At 34.4% G+C, this 17,521-nt stretch overlaps 1 protein-coding gene across 4 annotated transcripts in view; it reads right to left on the bottom strand.

Annotated features, from left to right (window-relative positions):
* Window positions 1–4,000: 4,000 nt before the first annotated feature.
* Window positions 4,001–17,521, bottom strand: part of LOC149776338 (transmembrane protein 198-like) — a 102,441-nt gene continuing 88,920 nt past the window's right edge. For all 4 annotated transcript variants that reach the window (XM_089942854.1, XM_089942851.1, XM_089942853.1 and 1 more), the window contains exon 5: window positions 4,001–16,623. In XM_089942854.1, the coding sequence (XP_089798980.1) occupies window positions 16,498–16,623 (126 nt within the window). In that variant the 3' untranslated portion in view covers window positions 4,001–16,497. The remainder of the gene's footprint in view (window positions 16,624–17,521) is intronic.

Below are 17,521 nucleotides of genomic sequence, written 5' to 3'. Positions count from 1 at the left end.
GACCATTAGGATGTATGCTTTTGTAAAAATATTTACTGCAAAAGCTCAAAATTACACATGTATTACAATAATGTGATGTGTAATTGTCACGTATACTGTATTTCAGCACTGTAAACTCTGAGAGAGATTAGACATAAATTGGCTTGGTTGCAGTTTCTTTTTTTAAAATAATGACTGCTCCATTGGCATAAGCAGTTACAGTGTCCACCTTCGATGCTGGAGGTCATGGGTTCAAACCCCAGCCAAGTTATATCAGACTTCTAAAAATAGTACTAGCAGCTGCCTTGCTAGGCACTCAGCTTTAAGAGGTTAGTGTTAGGACACATCCACCTGGTGTCAGGATAATGTGACTGGGTGGGACTTGATGTTACATGTATGTGGCATGATGCCCCAGTGCTGGACATCACTATAAACTGGCAGTGGGTGCAGACATTATAGTGATACGACTAAAAAAAGCTACGTTAAAATTCAAATAACACACACACACATGTGCATACACACATGCACATACACTCTTTTTAAAAAATGAAAAAAAGAAATGCTTATAGAGTTTTAATAATAACAATAACTGTGTTTCCAGTGAGGAAAAAATGGCAAAAAAAGGTATGAGATTAGAAAATCATTATTACTTTATGACCTGCCATCAAATTGATCTAATCCTACAATAAACCCATAAAACCCAACCAAACAATGTAAAAGTAAAATTCAGCCTCCTTTTAAAGGACAATATAGACAGGAAAAATCAACTTCTGTTGTGGAAAACTGATGTGATCTACAAACAAAATTAATACTGAAAAAAATCATACCGTTTTTGTGTGTCTGATACCATGAATCTGATTTTCAACTTGTATAAATTTGCAGAATTTTATCGACAATTAGTGCCACTGTAATTTTTCCCACTCTCCTATGCTGTAGCCCTTACTTGTGGATAGATACTAAACAAAGAATGGCAAAATGTGCACCAACCTACATTTTAAATGATCTTGGATGATTGGACCCTTATCTATTTAAAATTAAATACTCCCATTTCTCACAAGTAATCATTGTAACCAGGTTCGATTTCAGATTTACAACAGATCACTTTTGATGGTGATACAAATACAATGTTTAATGATGAATGACTTGAATGGGAAAAGAATTATGATTAATACGTGCATGTGTAAGATCCAAATATTGGACAAATTAACATAATCTGCATGAACCTAATAATGCAGCAAATGAAAATAGAAATAAATGACCTTACACAGTACAAGTTCAAAGGTGAATGATTTACAGTGATTTCAAATGACAAAAAGAATGATGTGTTTTACTCAAAAGTAAAACATGTGGTTTTTACTCTTTAGTAAAATGTATTCACTCACATAGTGCAAAAATGAGGTATTTTACTCAAATAGTAAAATGATGGAAACAAAGGGCGATATATACCAAATATCTTCACAATCCCAAAACACTGGGTAATACAAACCCCAAAATTAGCCCACGGCTAAAAGATTATATGTATGGAGTTACACACTCCATCACCAGCAGACTTGGCTACAAGTCACACTGATCAATCAAACGGTCAGTATTCCAGGTAGTCACTGACCACCATTCAATTCCTTGGTCAATCAGCAATGCCCGATCACCTGCTACTCGACCAGCAACACTGTTTACTTAGCTCTATGGCTGCTATGGTTCAGCTTCACAGCTGCTATGGTCAATTTCTGTGGTTAGCTCTACAACTGGTACCATGTCAATTCCGATCAGCACAAAAGCTGCGACTCCAATCAGCTTTACAGCTGCGACTCTACAGCTATGACCCTGATCAGCTGAAAATACATCTAACACTGTGCACTATGCATGACTTGGGCATGTATGGTAAAACGTAATGACATTGTATATGGTAAGTTATACAGATTACATTATCAGCACAATAATTGCCCAACAATACACACGTTCAGAAGTAAACCTACCCTTGTCCAATAAGAATCCTATGGTACTAGATGTTTCTTAAAAATTCAATTTTATATTGCTAATTTAAATTTCTTGCATTATACTATGTAAGGTGAAGCTACATAGAAAATATACAAAAATAAATGTGGTAGTACAATAGTTATAACTTATACACAAGAAATTAATAAATAACTCATATACCTCTACAGCTGAAGATGTGCAAGTCCTTAAAGTAGACAACTCACTGACAAGATGTTCTGTAATGTCTAAATTTGAAGCATTTTATATACAGACAATGTTGCCATACATCAGCTGTGCGCTTTATTGTACAATATACATAAATCACCCCTGGGTATTGTTGTACACAAAAAATGAAACTCGAGTACATGTATTTAATAAATAAAAGGATTTATACAATTCCGTGACAATCATCCTTGACACAAATTTATAACAAAGAATAATTATGTGCTTGCCACTTGAAAAGTTATACCCATGGCTATCCAGAAGCTATGGTAGCCAAGCTTAGAGAGCATTGGACTGGGTTGGCTGCCTTTTCATATCCTGTCCCACTGACATTATACAGCCAATGATGTGGTAAAGCGACAATATAAGCAAGCAGGCAACCAAAAGGCAAGACATTGATAACAGTCCACTCTCATTACAATGACCAAGTTCATTTTCCAGTGTAGCAGGTGACTGTAATAAATTTAATAAGATCATGATGTTAATTTAGACAAACTATTCTTGTCTTACAGTTATCAAACAGCATGTCATTAATGAGAACTAATGAAAAAGAGAGAAAATTTGAAGTCTAATATTGCTGTAATTTTAAAATTTGACACCGTAGTGTATTTTTAAAAAATTGGAGGCTTGCAGGTATCCCAAGAGAGTCTATGGTATGCTCTCTTCTATTACATTGTATAATGTGTGTTTCTTTAAATAATGTGCTTTTACATTTCGCTATGTTGGCCTCTTGGCATCAAAAAGCTAAACTAAAGGGACATTACAATTTATAATATAAAGAGGAATGTTTATACTTTAAGAAGTATCCTCCCTTGAAACAACTGGACTGTTTCCATGCAGTGCTTACAATAAAGAATCATTTAAAAAAAAAAATGGTCATGAAGGTAATGATTTAAATTTGTTTCAAAATATTTGATTAATTTTTAATAAATTCTGTTCAGAAATAAAGAGAATAAAGACTCAAGGCATTTATAATTCTGATTACACGTTATTTGCTTATGATATAAATAAGGATATGATTTTTCAATGTCTCATGATATGTGTTCGTCTTTGATCCTTTCTAATGTACCACATTACCCCAATCCTCTAAGCCATCAGTATTTGCAGTACTTTGATCTGGAAATAATAGGTTTATATAAAAATCCTCTGATTTATACTTGACAACATCGGACTCCAGGTGACTGATTCGTCAAAGGTGCTTATCTCTACTGATCACCAACATCTCACCTCTGTTTGCATGGATTTGGAACAGTTTGGCCAATGTAGTATGTGAGAAAGGTTGAATACTGACTGCATGGGATTGAATCAGTTTGGTCAATGTGGGTATGTGAGAAAGGTTGGCCTTTGTTAGCATGGGTTTGAATTTCAGTTTGGCCAATGTAGTATGTGAGAAAGCTTGACCTCTGTTTTCATGGGTTTCAATCAGTTTGGCCAATGTGGGTATGTGAGAAAGATTGACAGGAGCTTTCCATGAGTCAGTGTTTTTTTCCTCCATCAAATATACTGGCTGCCATCTAAAGCTGATCAAGTGCTGAGAAAGGGCATTAAACCCACAAAACCAAACCAAAGCTGTAAAATTTTAAAATCCATCATTATGTAATTTCAAAAAACGCTATATAACGGAATATGAATATTTACTACCAAGGAAATGTTGTCAGTGTTGAAAGGTGAATATTGTTTCATTGATCAGATTTACTATTGAAATTTTTTGTTCCCATCCATTTTGTTTGAAAGCCCAAAATTCCATTAAAACATTGTTGTAGCTAGATTAATATATGAAATCCATGTTTGTTGGGGTGAAAGAGATGAAACAAGAAGTAACACATTTCATATATCAAGATGCAACTTTAATGAGGTCAAGAATGCATTTAATATTAAAAGTTTTACAATTCCTAAAATTGGATCAGGAGACTAAACTGCTGAACATTATTTGTACCTCTTGGCAATCAACAGTCCACTTACAAAAGACTTGGTATCATGATCAACAACATAATTTAGACAGTTTCTTGGGTAGCAAGCTACATTCTATGAAAGCAGGAAGAAAAATTAGACATTTCAAGGTATAATTATGTAAATAACTAGAATCTGCATCCATCCTTTAAGGAGTTTTCAACTTTAGAAAACTTTGCTGGGAATAATAGTTTCCAAATTTTAGTAAAGCTTATATTTGAGACCAGTTTTGATGTAAAAATTGAACTTTCTTTATGTAATATAATGTCCTGAGAATCCACTGGATATCTTTTTTCTGATGACCACTTTGAAATTTGCCAACTAAATAAATTAAAGCCAGTAAGATTTTTTCTACTGAAATATACAATCCTAATAAAAAGGAATGTTAAACAAACTTCACAAAACATGACAGCATGTACTTGTCTTTGAGTTAGGCAAACAAAAACTTTAGACATAACTCTTAGAATAATACATCCATTCTAGTTTTGCTAGCCGTTGAATTCCCACAAAATATGGTGCCTTGTGTAATGTCCACAATATATGGTGTATTATATAATGTCCACAAAATATGGTTCATTGTGCAATGTCCACAATATATGGTGTATTATATAATGTCCACAATATATGGTGTATTATATAATGTCCACAAAATATGGTGCCTTGTGTAATGTCCACAATATATGGTGTATTATATAATGTCCACAAAATATGGTGCCTTGTGTAATGTCCACAATATATGGTGTATTATATAATGTCCACAAAATATGGTGCCTTGTGTAATGTCCACAATATATGGTGTATTATATAATGTCCACAAAATATGGTGCCTTGTATAATGTCCACAATATATGGTGTATTATATAATGTCCACAAAATATGGTGCCTTGTGTAATGTCCACAATATATGGTGTATTATATAATGTCCACAAAATATGGTTCATTGTGCAATGTCCACAATATATGGTGTATTATATAATGTCCACAAAATATGGTGCCTTGTGTAATGTCCACAATATATGGTGTATTATATAATGTCCACAAAAAATGGTTCATTGTGCAATGTCCACAATATATGGTGTATTATATAATGTCCACAAAATATGGTGCCTTGTGTAATGTCCACAATATATGGTGTATTATATAATGTCCACAAAATATGGTTCATTGTGCAATGTCCACAATATATGGTGTATTATATAATGTCCACAAAATATGGTGCCTTGTGTAATGTCCACAATATATGGTGTATTATATAATGTCCACAAAATATGGTTCATTGTGCAATGTCCACAATATATGGTGTATTATATAATGTCCACAAAATATGGTGCCTTGTGTAATGTCCACAATATATGGTGCCTTGTGTAATGTCCACAAAATATGGTGCCTTGTGTAATGTCCACAATATATGGTGTATTATATAATGTTCACAAAATATGGTGTATTATATAATGACCACAATATATGGTGCAATGTATTACGGCGACAATATATGTCACATTGCATAATATCCACAATACTTTTGGTGTATTTTGTAATGTCACAGTATGCAGTACACTGTATAATGTCCACAATATAGAGTACACTGTGTAATGTCCACAATAGACAGTGCATTGTGTAATGTCTACAATATATGGTGTCTTGTATAATGTTAACTATATATGGTCATATATGGATTGTTATAGGTCTACAAGATAGAGTGTCTTGTTTAATGTCCACAGTATAGGTGTATTATATAATGTCCATAATATACAGTGCATCGTATCATGTCCACAACATACGGTATATTGAGTAATATTCACAATATACAATCAGTGTATCCCCCAGGGGTGTAAAATTGAGGGTACAAAAAACCCCTAGGTGTCAAAACTGGGGGCAAATAAAAAATGTGGGGGTCAAAAATGTACTGACAAATTTTCATACGACTCGTACTTTTTCAGCTTGAAATAGGATATTGCAACTTGCATAACATACTATCTCTCTCTCTTTCTCTAAACATACAAATACACCAACATGCACAGTTAACAAACAAATGCATTTTCTATTCAAAGAATAATTTTATTAGTTCGTTTTTCTTTTAAAGTCGTACTTTTAACAGTCTCCTCAACAATATTATAGCCCAACACATTACATATAAGCCAATACAAAAAGCCAAATAAATCTTTAAGACCTTTCTTTTATTGCAGTAGAAGTTAAAAACCAACAAAATCTGCAATGACCCGCTGACTATGTAATCCAAATAACGCATTTGTCTCTGCAAGCTTACTGATTTCTTTGTTGTGAAATAATGTCTTAGGTTATAATGTGTTCGCCAGATATCTTATGGCGAACGAGGGCCTATTTTTAAAAATTTTAAAATCCTGTCATGAAAGGATTATTCACTTTTGCAGTCTTTGCAATCACGCGATCAGAAGTCACACCGGTAATCATAATGAAGATTCCAGTCAAGGGAATAATTTTCTCCATTTTTCACTAAAGTTAGATCCACAGTTACTCTTTTGTGTTCTGCTTCTTTCACTTTCTTCGCTAATGCTTTTTAGTGCATGACGTTTTAATCTGGAGATCACTTTCTAGTGCAATGAGCCATGATGTTAAATATCTAGAACAGCTTGCTGAGCTCGAGGGAAATCGCAAGAAGCTTGCAAGATTAGGGCAAGCTACTCTGTCATAACATTACCTATGCTAGTTTGGTTCATTGTTTTATATGTTCCCTGCGTTGCACTTTGCTATACGAATAGAGGAGCACAAGGCAGGGAGCAAAGCAGGGAACCAGTCAATGCCTATACGCAAAGTATATACAATGCCATCCATCGTCCAATGCATTGGGTATTAAATAAATCGTGATCATATTATGAAAATCCTTTGCGTCAAAAAAACGCATGGTAACAAAATGTGTGCGTCAATTTTCTCCAGCGTGCGTCCCTGACGCACAAATGTGCGTAAAGGGAAACACTGATACAATGCATTGTGTAATGTCCACAATACATGGTACATTCTGTTATATCTTTAATATAAGGTGCATTGTGTTATGTCTATAATATGTGGTGCATTGTGTTGCATCTATAATTTGTGGTACATTGTGTTATGTCTATAATATATGGTGCATTGTGCTATATGTTACATTGTTAGGTGTATAATATGTGGTGCATTGTGTTATGTCTAATATGTGGTGCATTGTGTTGTGTATAATATGTGGTGCATTGTGTTGTCTAATATGTGGTGCATTGTGTTATGTCTACTATATGTGGCGCATTGTGTTGGGGGCACTCACCAGTTATTATGTACTTTTGAGAGAGTGACGTATGTAAGGTGAAGTTGTTTGCATTTGAAACATGCACAATGTAGAGAATGTTGGCATACCTACATGCTACATTAATGTAATGTGAATATTTCTTTGGATATTGTACTTTTGGAAATTGTTCACGATTTAAACACACTGTTAACTAAAATGAATTCTCCCTTATACTAAAAAATCAGCCTGAATTAGTCTAAAGTACACTATCCATAGCAGCTATTAAAATAGGGAAAATAAATTTTGCTAGACTAGACAATACCAGCTTCTGAAAGTGCAATGAAAGAATTACCAAATATATAAAATGTAAAAAAAGTTATCGGCCTTTTTTTCTACAATTTATCTCTGAAGTTCAGGAAGTGAAAATGACAAAGTGGAGCTAGCACTTTTTTGCAAGGTGCACATCTGGAGTAAGGCAAGCTGTATACTCTATAACCCATAGTACACCCATCAATCATACACCAAAATAAAGGGAATTAAAGGTTCTTTGAATTATACTTAAGATATACAATGTCTTTTTTAAATAGCCAGTATAACCAGTGAGGAAAGCTGGGGAAATTCGTTTTCTTTAAAATCCTAACCCTATGCAAAATATGAAACTGTAGAGCGCCACCTTATGTCTATACTATATGGTACATTGTGTTGTCTATAATATATGGTACATTGTGTTATGTCTATAATATGTGGTGCATTGTGTTATATCTATAATATGTGGTGCATTGTGTTATATCTATAATGTGGTGCATTGTGTTATGTCTATATAATATATGGTACATTGTGTTATGTCTATAATATGTTGTGCATTGTGTTATGTCTATAATGTGGTGCATTGTGTTATGTCTATAATATATGGTACACTGTGCTATGTCTATAATATGTGGTGCATTGTGATGTCTAATATGTTATGCATTGTGTTATGTCTATAATATGTGGTGCATTGTGTTGTCTATAATACATTGTGCACTGTTATATCTATAATATGTGGTGCATTGTGTTATGTCTATAATATGTGGTGCATTGTGTTATGTCTATAATATGTGGTGCATTGTGTTATGTCTGTAATATATGGTACAATATAGCTGCAGTTTGAACAAAAGTATCATGGCATGCTTGATTCAAAGACAAATCTATCAAAATATGGACAGCGTTCTGAACATAAAGAAATGTATGTTCACAAGATTTCAAGAGGAATCTTAAAGAAAGTTCAAGGAGACTAGAGTCCATTATGTAAAGATTATATTCTGCAGGTACAATTTTCATGGTTCGAGAAACCATTCTTAATTTGTGGAGACAGAAAAATGTAAATTCAGAAACAAGAAAGTAACATCGTTGTTAAATATAAAATATTTTATCTGAATTATCACAAGTTTTATACTCACATTCAGGTAAATGAAATAACTGTAAGAAGAATAAATGACGTAATAAGACCCTTGACTTGATTTGACTCTCTCTCTCATACGCCATATCCCAACATCCACACATTTAGCCATAAAAATAACATTTATATCACTGAAATAGATGATACAGTTATATTAATACCAACTGAAAATTGTGACTAGCTGAATAGTTATTCCTCAGTGCAACTTTTTTATTATGAAATATTTTAAAAGAACACTGACAGTGCAAATCTACTTACGTACTCACTTGTGAGTTCAGTCCAACTGCGAACAACAAACACCATGATCTGCCATCACATACTGTTGCAGCAGATCAGAGTCTATGTTGTATTGTGCTACTGATTATTTCTAACAAACTGCATAGACCCAGATCTGCCTGAGCACTATGCAATAGCAGATCTGGGTCTGTGCCGTTTACAGTTGGACTTATTCAAGGTAACTGAAAACAGTTCTGAATCATATGAAGTCAAAAAATATTGTAACAGTGAAAATTATGTACATTAAAAAAAACTATTAACAAACATGTACATTATGTAATAAGACAAAGTGCACTGATGCATTTTTCTTTCCTTATTAATATCTACATGATTCTCAAAGAGAATTTATCAATTAGCAGACTGTTTATTAACTGATGACATGTTATACCAATTTTTTATCAAGATGTACAAGAAATAATATGCGGAAAAAGACAATATTTCCATTTCAGAAAACATATTTTAATCTATGTTCACAAACGCTTGCATTCTTACTGTACATAAGTAATATATTATTATACATATTAAAATGTATTCAAGTTCTGTGATGGGCATCAAAAAAAGGCATTGTGCTTTGTTTAAACATGCCCTCAAGGTTTTAATAAAGAAAACTATCTATGACTCGGTTATTGAAATCCATCGATGAGAACAATACTGCTCATAAAGAATTTCCAAGAATTCAAGATAATACCATTTCTTCTTTTCAACTGGCAAGTCTTGAAGTTATCTCTGATAATCTTGAGCGAAAAGATTTTCTAATTAATCACCATGGCAGCTAGAGCTGGGTAGTGCAAAAAATATTGTACTGTGGTATACAGCAGTATTTCTTAATGTATTGTGATATGTACCATGGTACTGCATAAATATAAGACATACAATAATTTCACTCTTGAAAAACATTGATGATTTGCAGTCCTACAAAGGAATAAATACACTTTTCACAGTCATATATGCTAGTAAATTACTAAAACGCAACGTGTTTATTTTTGGATATGGTTTTGCTTTGCTGGTTTTTGCCAGAATCTGTTTCACAATTCATTTGGCAACTGTGCTGGCATATCTGACAGGTGTCAAAGATATGAATAATGAATCATAAATATAATCACATTTGTCATTATTAATTTATGACAGACACAGCCTTTTTTTTTAAAAAAAAGATAAATTTCTTGAACTATTTTGTCATGAATAATGAAACACAAAACCATTAAAGTCGTAACAAGATTCCTCGGGAATTTTCATACATTCCTTACTGACAGAAACTACTGATGTAACGGTGCAGCAAAAATGTACTGTGGTACATACCAACAGAAAAAATGTAAACTGGTATAACAATAATACCATGCACCTCTAATGGCAACCATATCAGATGTAATATGGGCACCAGTTTCATTTACGACAAGCAAGATACTATTCGGGAGAGTTGCAAGATTTTCAATATATTCATTGTGGCAGTCATACTAGGTGTCTGAGAGGCACCATTTTCAGTTAGGACCAATAAGAAATCATAAAAATAATTTGCTGAAGATCCTATGTCAATATGACCATAAATTTTAACGGAGTAGCAATAGCAAGATTTCAAAATGGCCACCTTGGTGGCAAGACTGAATATCAGATCAACATCGTTTTCATTTGGGACCAACAAGGCACTACAAGAAGTCTTCTGGTGAAAACCCATTGTCAATATGACTTTTCACTTAGTATGAATAGCACTATGATGGCCATATATTAAGATGGTCATATTTGAGGTCAGAACCAACTAACCAACTAGACATAATTAATCTTTTGGTGAAACCACATGTCAATATGAATTTCCATTCAGGGGGAGTAACTATAACAAAGTTCTCAAGTTGGATACCATGTAGACCTTAAGATTGGCACTAAATGAATCTGGACCAACAAGACTTCATAAAAAGTCTTTTAGTGAAAATCCCATTTTGATATGACCATGTATTCATGAGGAGCAGTGACAAGACTTTAAAATGAAGCAGCTGTGGTGGACATACCAGGCATCTGAAGGGCTCTATTTTCATTTAGGAAAAGGTAGACCTTGAGAAGAGTTTGTGTATGTGTGTGTGTGTGTGTGATTTGGATTTTTAACGTAGCTTTAACAATTTTTCAGTCATATCACTACGATGTCTGCAGTGTGGCAGTTTATAGTGATGTCTAGCACTGGGGCATCATGCTGCAGACATGTAGCATGATGTCCCAGCCAGTCACATTATCCTGACACCGGGCTGACCAATCCTAACACTAACCTCTTAATGCTGACGCCAAGCGAGACAGCTATTAGTACCATTTTTGTAAGGCTTTGGTATGACTGGGCCAGGAATCGATCCCTCGACCTTCAGCATCTGAGGGAGAAGAATTTGTGTTTGGTTTGGTTTCAGTTTTGTTGATTTAAAGCCCCAATGCAGCAGTTATGTGCAAAAAGCAACATATGACAAATCACTTAATACTGAATCTTGAAAGATATTGGTCCTAAATATTGTTGGGTGTCTTTAAAGCAATGATTCATCACATTATGAGCCATGTAATTTATGCCAATTTTCACATGCTTACAAATTAACCCAATGTAGATCGGCGACATCCAGGGGTCAACCAATTTCAGCCGAAAAGCTGGAACACAAAATTTAACATCACCTTTGTAAAACAGAAGAAAACACCACCATGCTATGTTGGATATAGGAGGTTATCCGTATGTGATATTATTCTAGATTACAGTGTTCCAGATATAAAAATGTTTACGAAATGAAGGAAAAAGGAGAAGTATATTCTTTATGATATGTATACAAATTTTTTCCTTCAAATTTCTCAGATCATCTTAAAAATGCAGGCAGAAATGAATCATAAGCAACCTAGGTGACTGAACTGAGACACAATTTCTCAGATCCAATAAAAAAAAGCAGGCCTACTTCTCTTCCTTCCCTCTCCAATCAATTTGTCCATCATGTGCAAAGGTTGTCATTATTAGATTAGCCACAAGTGGAATTTGTTGAATGCATGACAACACTAATTTTTGGGAACACACTTACAAACAACAAAGGCATCTGAATTGAGAGATGGCACCTCTTAATTCTAAACTGATCATCGTTTAAACCTAACATATTCATCATTTCTAAGAACAGTTAATGTCAGATAGCTTTTCTTTTAATAAACGATTTCCTTCCTTTGAAACTGCTCCAGTGGCCTAATGGTTAGAGCGTCCACCTCAGATGCGGGTGTTCGTGTGTTTGATCCCCGGCCGAGTCATACCAACAAAGACTTAAAAAATGGTACTAACAGCTGCCTTGCTTGGTGCTCAGCATCAAGAGGTTAGTGTTAGGACTGGTCAGCCTGGTGTCAGGATAATGTGACTGGCTGGGACATCATGCTACATGTCTGCTGCATGATGCCCCAGTGCTAGACATCACTATAAACTGTCACACTGCTGACATCGTAGCGATATGACTGAAAAATTGTTAAAGCCATGTTACAAAAATCTGCAGTGTGACAGTTTATAGTGATGTCTAGCACTGGGACATAATGCCACAGACATGTAGCATGATGTACCACCCAGTCACATTATCCTGACACCAGGCCAACCACTCCCGACACTAACCTCTTAATGCTGAGCGCGAAGCGAAGCAGCTGTTAGTACCATTTTATAAAGTCTTTGGTATGATTCAGCTGGGGATCGAACCCACGAGCTCCTGCATCTGAGGCTGACACTCCAACCACTAGGCCACCGGAGTGGTCACAGATCTGTAGATGATGACCATAATGGCAAGCTATCAAAGAACTTTACACAAAGGTGGGAGCAAAGTGATTTGTTGATTTTACGTTGATAACCATAAGATTTACCAAGTTTCATGGCAATCCATCAAAACCTGCAGAACTAGTTATGCTAATGATATTGTGTGATGCATTAAGCTACAAGGCCAAATGGAAATTAACAAAGTTACAATGATCAGTCAGTATGCACATCTTTAGACGATAACCACAATATTTACCAAGCTTCATGGCCATCCATCATAAACTATGGAAAAAATTGTGCTAACAATGTTGTTTGATGGATCAACATAAAAATTACTACATAGAGACAGGGGTAAAGAAAGCTGTTCATCTTCCGTCGCCCATACTTTGTCAGTATAGGTGGACCGATGGATATTTTAGCATTACATTTTCATTCAAATCAACTCTTCAGATACAGATCAACCTATTCATGAGGGTCAGCAATGAAGCTTTAGCAACACTGAGATTAATACACACAAATTTACATTCATGTATTAATTAGATTTACTATTGAAGACGTTTTTATGCAGATGGTTCCTATATAGGTGTGGCTACTATGGAAAATTTGGCTTGAATGGAATAACATATTTCTTTAAGTTGTGAATAGTTTTTGTTTCCAAAACAAATACTGAGGCACATTAGAGTATACAGGAAACATAAAGTGGTACCTCAACTATAAGTTCTTATGCTGAGACACTTTAAACTATGACATAATACAGGAAACATACAGTGCCTCACCCATAAATTCTTATTTGGAGACTCTTTACACTGTGACAGTATACAGGAAACGTACAGTGGTCCCCACCTAAAAGTTCTTATTTGGTGACACTTTACACTGTAACAGTATACAGGAAACATACACTGGTCCACACCTAAAAGTTCTTATTGGAGACACTTTACACTGTGACAGTATACAGGAAACATACAGTGGTCCCACCTAAAAGTTCTTATTTGGAGACACTTTACACTGTGACAGTATACAGGAAACATACAGTGGTCCCACCTAAAAGTTCTTATTTGGAGACACTTTACACTGTGACAGTATATAGGAAACATACAGTGGTCCCACCTAAAAAGCTCTTCAGTATACAATGCTGAACAATACAATGTAATCATGGCCATGAATTCCAATGATTAAACATTTCTATCATTTCTACTCAGGCTTCCCTATGAAGAATAAACCTAATGCACCCTCCTGTACATCATGAAAGGCTGCACCCTTCTACACGTCATAAAAGGTGACTAAAGAAGGCATCAGACAGTGCTACTCAGTCATTAGCATGCATGGCTTGCAACCAAAAAGATGTGAGTTCAAATCCTACTGTAAAAAAGCCCAGACTAGCTGCTGTTGTGTGTCCCTGGACAAGATACTTTACTCCAATAGCCACAGCACTATATAACTTTGTGTTGCCATTTCTAAAAAACACCAAACCAAACAAAATATATCATTGTTACTGAACTTATTTCATTTTGTTAAGTTCTTTGCAGATGAGATTCAATTAAGCTGTATTTTCACATCATGAAATATAGCAAATTAAATTACTGTAGTGAGATTCAATTTTCATCATTTAAAAAATATCATTAGCACTTAAATATGGCAATACAAAAAAAGGGACCTACTATTTCCACAAAAGGTACATTTTTTTGCAGGGTTTTAAAATTAAATTTCTTTGTAGCAATCATACAATCCACAAAAAGGGAGACTGTGAAAAATTGTGAATTAAAAACCACTATTTGGTGGTTTTCTGAACATCAATACATGTACTCCATCCATTTAACACAATCCTACATACAGCATGCTTCAGTTTCATGGTTCCATAGTTCAGTGTCGACTCCTTGATCATTCTGACACACATTACAACTTCACAGATAATACTTGATCAAAACACAGATTAATATTTTACAAACATGTACCAATTAAAAAGATTTTTTTCCCATCAGAATGTAAAGTTCTGATATTTCAAACATGCTGAAATCATAAAAGTTGTTTTTCTAAAACTATACACATCTCATTATGAAAGAATGTATACTTTACTTTCCAAACAGGTTTTTCTTTATTTATTGTTTTATTCCATGGCCTTCAATACATAAAATGACCACAAAAAAGGACCAATATGATGTGAAATTACTGTATAAATGGCAAATACAGAAAATGTAAGAATAAAGTGAAAAGAATAAGCTTCTATCAAATGAGATTCTTAAAATGATTCACCCTGCCATGGTCTGCGGAATGGATCCTGAATACCCTTGTAGACAACCACTTAAAACTCCCCATTACAAAACTGGAAGACAGTAACCCATTGCAATAATGAAAGACATGGACCAATAAAAATATGTTGCAGGTAGGTAGTAATTATTACATAATATTCTATGTGCAGGTGCTCTGTGGAATGTACAGTGAGTGTACATTATAGGAAAAATTCCTTGGCAAAATTGTTCTTCACAAACAGATTGACATAAATGGATTTCCAAAATCCCACTTAGTGATTGTATTAACTATCTGCAGCCCTGACCAAAAAGCCATGAAACTCTCAAAAAGTGAACTCCTATTCCAACTTCAAAATTTTAAATAAACTTTTTGTTCTCTGACAACCATCAAATTTTACAAACATTTTGTTTTTTGACAACCATCAAATTTCACAGCAGTGTACAGCAACCAATATTAAGTAAGTTCTGAAATTTGTACCAGTCTGCCTTTACTGATGGTAGAGCTAGGCACAATAGACTTCTGTGTTCGAAAGGTGTAGTAACTATATGGCCCTGTGGTAATTTTTCAAGCCAAAAGAATTAACACAAAAAGCACAAATGTCATATAGATGTGACATATCACCCCCATGCATATGCAAAGAATCCTAGAGAAAGAACCCTACAATCCAACACCCAATGGTCAAGCACCCTCTATTTGCATACTACTTTAACAACATTATTTCCAGGGTAACAAAAAATACTGAATAAGGAAAATTCAAAGTATCAAAAGGTACATGCATGCAACACATATGTATCAATCTTGGCTGAAATATTAAATTTCCAAGAAAACAAAAAAATTAATGGACTTGCACTGTACTATTGCTTTAAAATGATGAAGAAAGCATCGTTTCTTTCAACTGCATAAGCTTGAGTATAAAATATAGCACTATCGGCAGATGTATGAGAGTTCTTTTTCACTTACAAGTTCCGTTTGAAGATCAACTTGGAAAACTTAGCAAACACTCAGTATGACTTTTTCAGGCAAAATTCATGCAACTTGAACGATTGTATGCCAAGAACTTAAGTATTCCTGCTCTACACTGTCAAATCTCTGAAATACTAGTGTTCAGAGTAGATGTGTCAGTTCTGAATTAGCATTTTCAAGTTTCATTTGAAGGTTCCAATGAGGATAAAAAACTTCCTTTTTCTTCCATGCTTATAAACTTTACATGGACCAAAATTGAAGTATCAGTATTCCAGTCCAACACCAGGAAAATCTGAACACACCAATAGTGTTCAGGACATATTTGTCCAAAAGTCCAAGGGAACTGTCAGTGAAGTGTTCTGTCTCTAAATCTTTTTCTATGTTTTCTTTACAATGAAAAGATTTTTCTTTGTCATAATAAAATGCTTTAAAAAGAAACTAAAGCATCCAATTCTGCACTGGAAAAAACAGACACAGCCAAAGTGTTCATGCCAACTGAGTCAGTGTTGTGTTTGCACTCTCTAACTCTAGCTGAAGGTCCCCCTGGGGATCTGTAGGTGTCAAGTTGCGCAGTGCTGGAGACAGTTGGTGTTGTGCACTGTGGACATAGTTCTGGAAAATAAAGAAAAAAGTATGATATCCCTGTCCATCAAAAACTGAACTGCTTATCAACTCCCATGCATATAGATAATGGAATTTAGTATTTTAATACTAAACATGGTAAAATAAACACTAATTATTGCTATCTTCATATAATGTGCATTGTTATACTCTCCTTAAGCGGGCCTCAAGGGAGAATAGTCCTTGACTAATGAGTCACCCTCTATAAATAAAGCATTATTATTATTATTATTATTATTATTATTATTATTATATACATGTTGCTCTATCAGGGCATGTTCAATTTTATTGGAATAAATTTCAAACTGTTGAGATTATACTACGGCAATACCAAAGAACCCTTCAAAAATTCTATCAATATCTCTAATACAAAAGCCATCCTAGGAAAGCTGCATAAAGCATTCAGTATTTAGTACAGAAGATAAAACCTCGATGTTTCTCACTGGCTTTAATATTGCCAAAAAGAGGCATATTTAAAATATATTTAAAACACTGCAATGATACTGATCAATACAAATCCAATATATATGGATGACTGCTCCCCTTTTCACTAGGACAAATGACATCATTGACTGGACATTTTCCCCAAGACTTTACTCTTTCTGGAAATAACTGCAAAGCTGACACTTTTGTGATTTACTCCATGTGTGGAAATAAACTGGTGATATTACAGCAATAATGGCATTCTAGTTTACATCCCCATTCAAACAACATACCTTAATCTTCACATTTTGGCTAAATACGATGTACACTTACAAGCTGAGTGAAACTGCAAACAACACCGACTATGATCTGCCATCCTATAATGTACAGGCACATCAGGGTCTATTTTATTTGTTTTAATGATTAATCCTAACAAACTGCAAAGACCCAAATCTGCTGGGACCTT

The sequence above is a fragment of the Sinohyriopsis cumingii genome, chromosome 18 (assembly GCF_028554795.1).
Source record: "Sinohyriopsis cumingii isolate HCF-2022 chromosome 18, ASM2855479v2, whole genome shotgun sequence".
NCBI lineage: Eukaryota > Metazoa > Mollusca > Bivalvia > Unionida > Unionidae > Sinohyriopsis > Sinohyriopsis cumingii.
This window is presented reverse-complemented; position numbering and strand designations above follow the sequence as displayed.